We start from the raw sequence: 2,794 nt of genomic DNA, 5'->3' as shown, positions 1-2,794 counted from the left end.
GAAGTTTGCCAGTACTTAACTCAAAGGCATTATCAGATCTTATTTTTTGAACTTTGGTTTGAAATTATCTTTCTACCATACTGAGGAAAGATTTTAAAACAGAAAAGGCATTGGATTTGTTACTTAGAAGAAAACTCCATGTTCCCCTACTATAGTCATCTACAATGGTAAGGAAAAACTTAAAACCATCATGTGTTGGAGTTTTATAGGGTCCCCAAACATCTATGTGAATTAATTCAATAATTTTCTTAATAGATATTAAACTGTTAGGAAAAGGCAGCTTGGATTGTCTAGCCATAGGACAAATGATACAAGGAGTAGAAAATTTTGAACATGAAGAAGAAACTAGAATAGTAGAAATATTCTTCATATTGCTTAAAGGCATGTGGCCTAATCTGTAGTGCCACAACTCTTCTTTTACATTAGAATTAAAAAGACTGAAACAAGAAATTGAACTAGGAGCTTTAGAAGCCGAAACAAGAGCTTTAAAAGCCTTACAAGAACTAGTACTGGAAATAAAACTATTGCTAAACTTAGGAACATTTCTAGGCTTGATTGTTGGAAGCTTTGACTTGAGAAAGTAGAGTCCCCTGTGTCCTTTACCAATCTCCAGCGGGCCCTTCAGGCCCTGTAGAAAACAAGATGTAGGTGTAAACAAAACAACTTGATTAAGTTGAATGCACAATTTATGCACAGATAAGAGATTGAATTCAAAAGAAGGAACATATAAAACATGATGTAGAACTAGATTGGGGAGAATAGTGACAGATCCAGAATGAGTAACTTTAACTTTAGTGGAGTTAGGCAAATTAACCATCACCGGCTTAGGTAGAGCTTTGAAATTGAAAAGAAATTTTTGATTGAAAATCATGTGTTCACTAGCACCACTATCTAGAATCTAAGACTGAGAGTTAGTATGAACAAAAAAGGCAGGACAGTTAAAAGAACTTGGTTATACCAGCACAGTTCACATTTGGAAAGGCATCAGAAATATTTGCTCCTTATTGTCCCATCTTAACCTGCAGAAGTAGTTGTAGGAGCCCTGCTACATTTTCTTGAGTAAGAGCCTGAGTTACATTTTCTTGAGTAAGAGCCTGAGTAACTGCATTGCTACACTCCCCCTCTATCTTAGATTCATCATTTGTGAAAGCATTATTCACCTAAACTCGACCCTGCACTCTTTTTGATTTTGTAAACTTAAAATCAGGTGGAAATCCTTTTAACTTATAGCATTGGTCAATACTGTGACCCACTTCTTGCAGTAAGCACAGATAGGTGTATTTCTCTTGTTATCATAGCTTTTGTCTCTTATCAGAGTATCTCCTAAAATATCCTGGTCCTTGTCCTTGATTAGCAACCAAAAAAGAGGCAGATTCGCCTGGATAGGTAGGAGAAGTATGTATTTCTCTTTGCTTCTCATCCTGAATTACCAAAGAGTATGCTTGTCCAATAGATGGTCAGGGAGAAGTGAATAGGATATTGCTTCGAACACCAATAAATATGTCATTCAAACCCATTAGAAATTGTAGGAGTCTTTTATCTTGATGAGCTTTAGCATTTTTAGCTTTTGCTCCATAGTCACAATTAAACACACAAGCAGAAAAGGCATTCAAAGCATCTAGTTCATCCTTCAAACTTTTCATTTTGGTGAAATAAGTAAAGACACTTGTGTTAGCTTGAGTTACAACACTTAATTCTTTTTGAAGTTGAAATAATTTAGCTCCATTTGTCTGACCAAACCTGTCTTCCAGGTCTTTCCACAGGTCTTTTGCACTGTTGGAGTATAAGAAACTTTCACCTATTTCTTTAGAGAGAGAATTAAGAAGCCATGACAAGACCATATCATTACAACGAGTCCAAGCCATTTGCAGTCCAGAATCAAGAGAGGGAGTAGCTAAGGATTCATCAATAAATCCTAGCTTATTTTTGGCTGAGAGAGCTATAACAACTGCTCGTCTCCAGTCCCCATATCCTCTCCCATCGAAAACAACAGAAACAAGATTCATCCCTGTATAATCCGAGGGATGAAGATAGTAAGGATGAGCCGAATCTACTACATTAGTTGTAGCAGATCCAGCAGACAGAGTAGCTTTACCAGCAGAGGTGGTTCCAGCCATCGTATCTGTAACTTGACTAGAACTGGACATAGCAACAATAATAAAACAAGAAAACTACAGAAAATAAAGAAGAACTGAGAGCAATTAGATCTGCTTTGATACCATGACAAAATGAAAATAAGATAGAGAAATTTTCTCTTTGTATTGGATGAATAATATGTTGTACGAGGACTCCTATTTATACATATCAGGAAAGGAATAATTCTCTCGTAGCAAAACTATACAGTTGTCCCTATTCTTATTTGCTATTTCCTAACTGACCAAATAAAATATTTACAAGTGTCACTGTGCATAATAAAAAAGGAAAATTCAAGTCTTGGTTATCAAGTCTTGATTTATCATCATCAGTGTCTTGTATATTGGGCCGTGTATGCTGAAGCCCAAGTTGTCATCATCCTCATGTCTAAGCTGAAGCCCAAAATAAATCTCAGCCCAATATCTTTTGTACACCCAGCTTAACCGTGTATCCTTTTCATTCTTTGCAACATATGTCCTTATCTTTGTGTGAAGGGCCGTTTTCTTTTCTTCTTTGTTCTTCGTCGGAGATTTCAATGTTGATCGGAGAACCACCATTAATTAATCCAACAGAACATGGTAAAATTGGAATTCTAGAATCTTTTCTCATTCATTTACGAATGAGAAAGAATCATTATATAGTTTGCTCAAAAACTATTCAT

The 2,794-nt window shown here is 35.9% G+C and overlaps 1 protein-coding gene across 2 annotated transcripts; it reads right to left on the bottom strand.

The window, feature by feature from the left end:
• Nucleotides 1-281: 281 nt before the first annotated feature.
• Nucleotides 282-2,313, bottom strand: LOC132640236 (uncharacterized). 2 transcript variants are annotated; one of them, XM_060356750.1, is made up of 2 exons: nucleotides 959-2,313; nucleotides 282-628 (listed from the first exon to the last, which is right to left on the bottom strand). In XM_060356750.1, the coding sequence occupies exon 1, from the start codon at nucleotides 2,145-2,147 to the stop codon at nucleotides 1,458-1,460; it is 690 nt and encodes a 229-aa protein (XP_060212733.1). In that variant the 5' UTR covers nucleotides 2,148-2,313; the 3' UTR covers nucleotides 282-628; nucleotides 959-1,457. The 2 variants fall into 2 exon arrangements, with proteins under 2 accessions (XP_060212733.1, XP_060212740.1); XM_060356757.1 differs by having other exon boundaries at nucleotides 1,020-2,313.
• Nucleotides 2,314-2,794: the final 481 nt, after the last annotated feature.

The sequence above is a fragment of the Lycium barbarum genome, chromosome 1, assembly GCF_019175385.1.
Source record: "Lycium barbarum isolate Lr01 chromosome 1, ASM1917538v2, whole genome shotgun sequence".
Classification (NCBI taxonomy): Eukaryota; Viridiplantae; Streptophyta; class Magnoliopsida; order Solanales; family Solanaceae; genus Lycium; species Lycium barbarum.
Note: the sequence above shows the minus strand (reverse complement) of the source record. Positions and strands in the feature narration are given on the sequence as shown.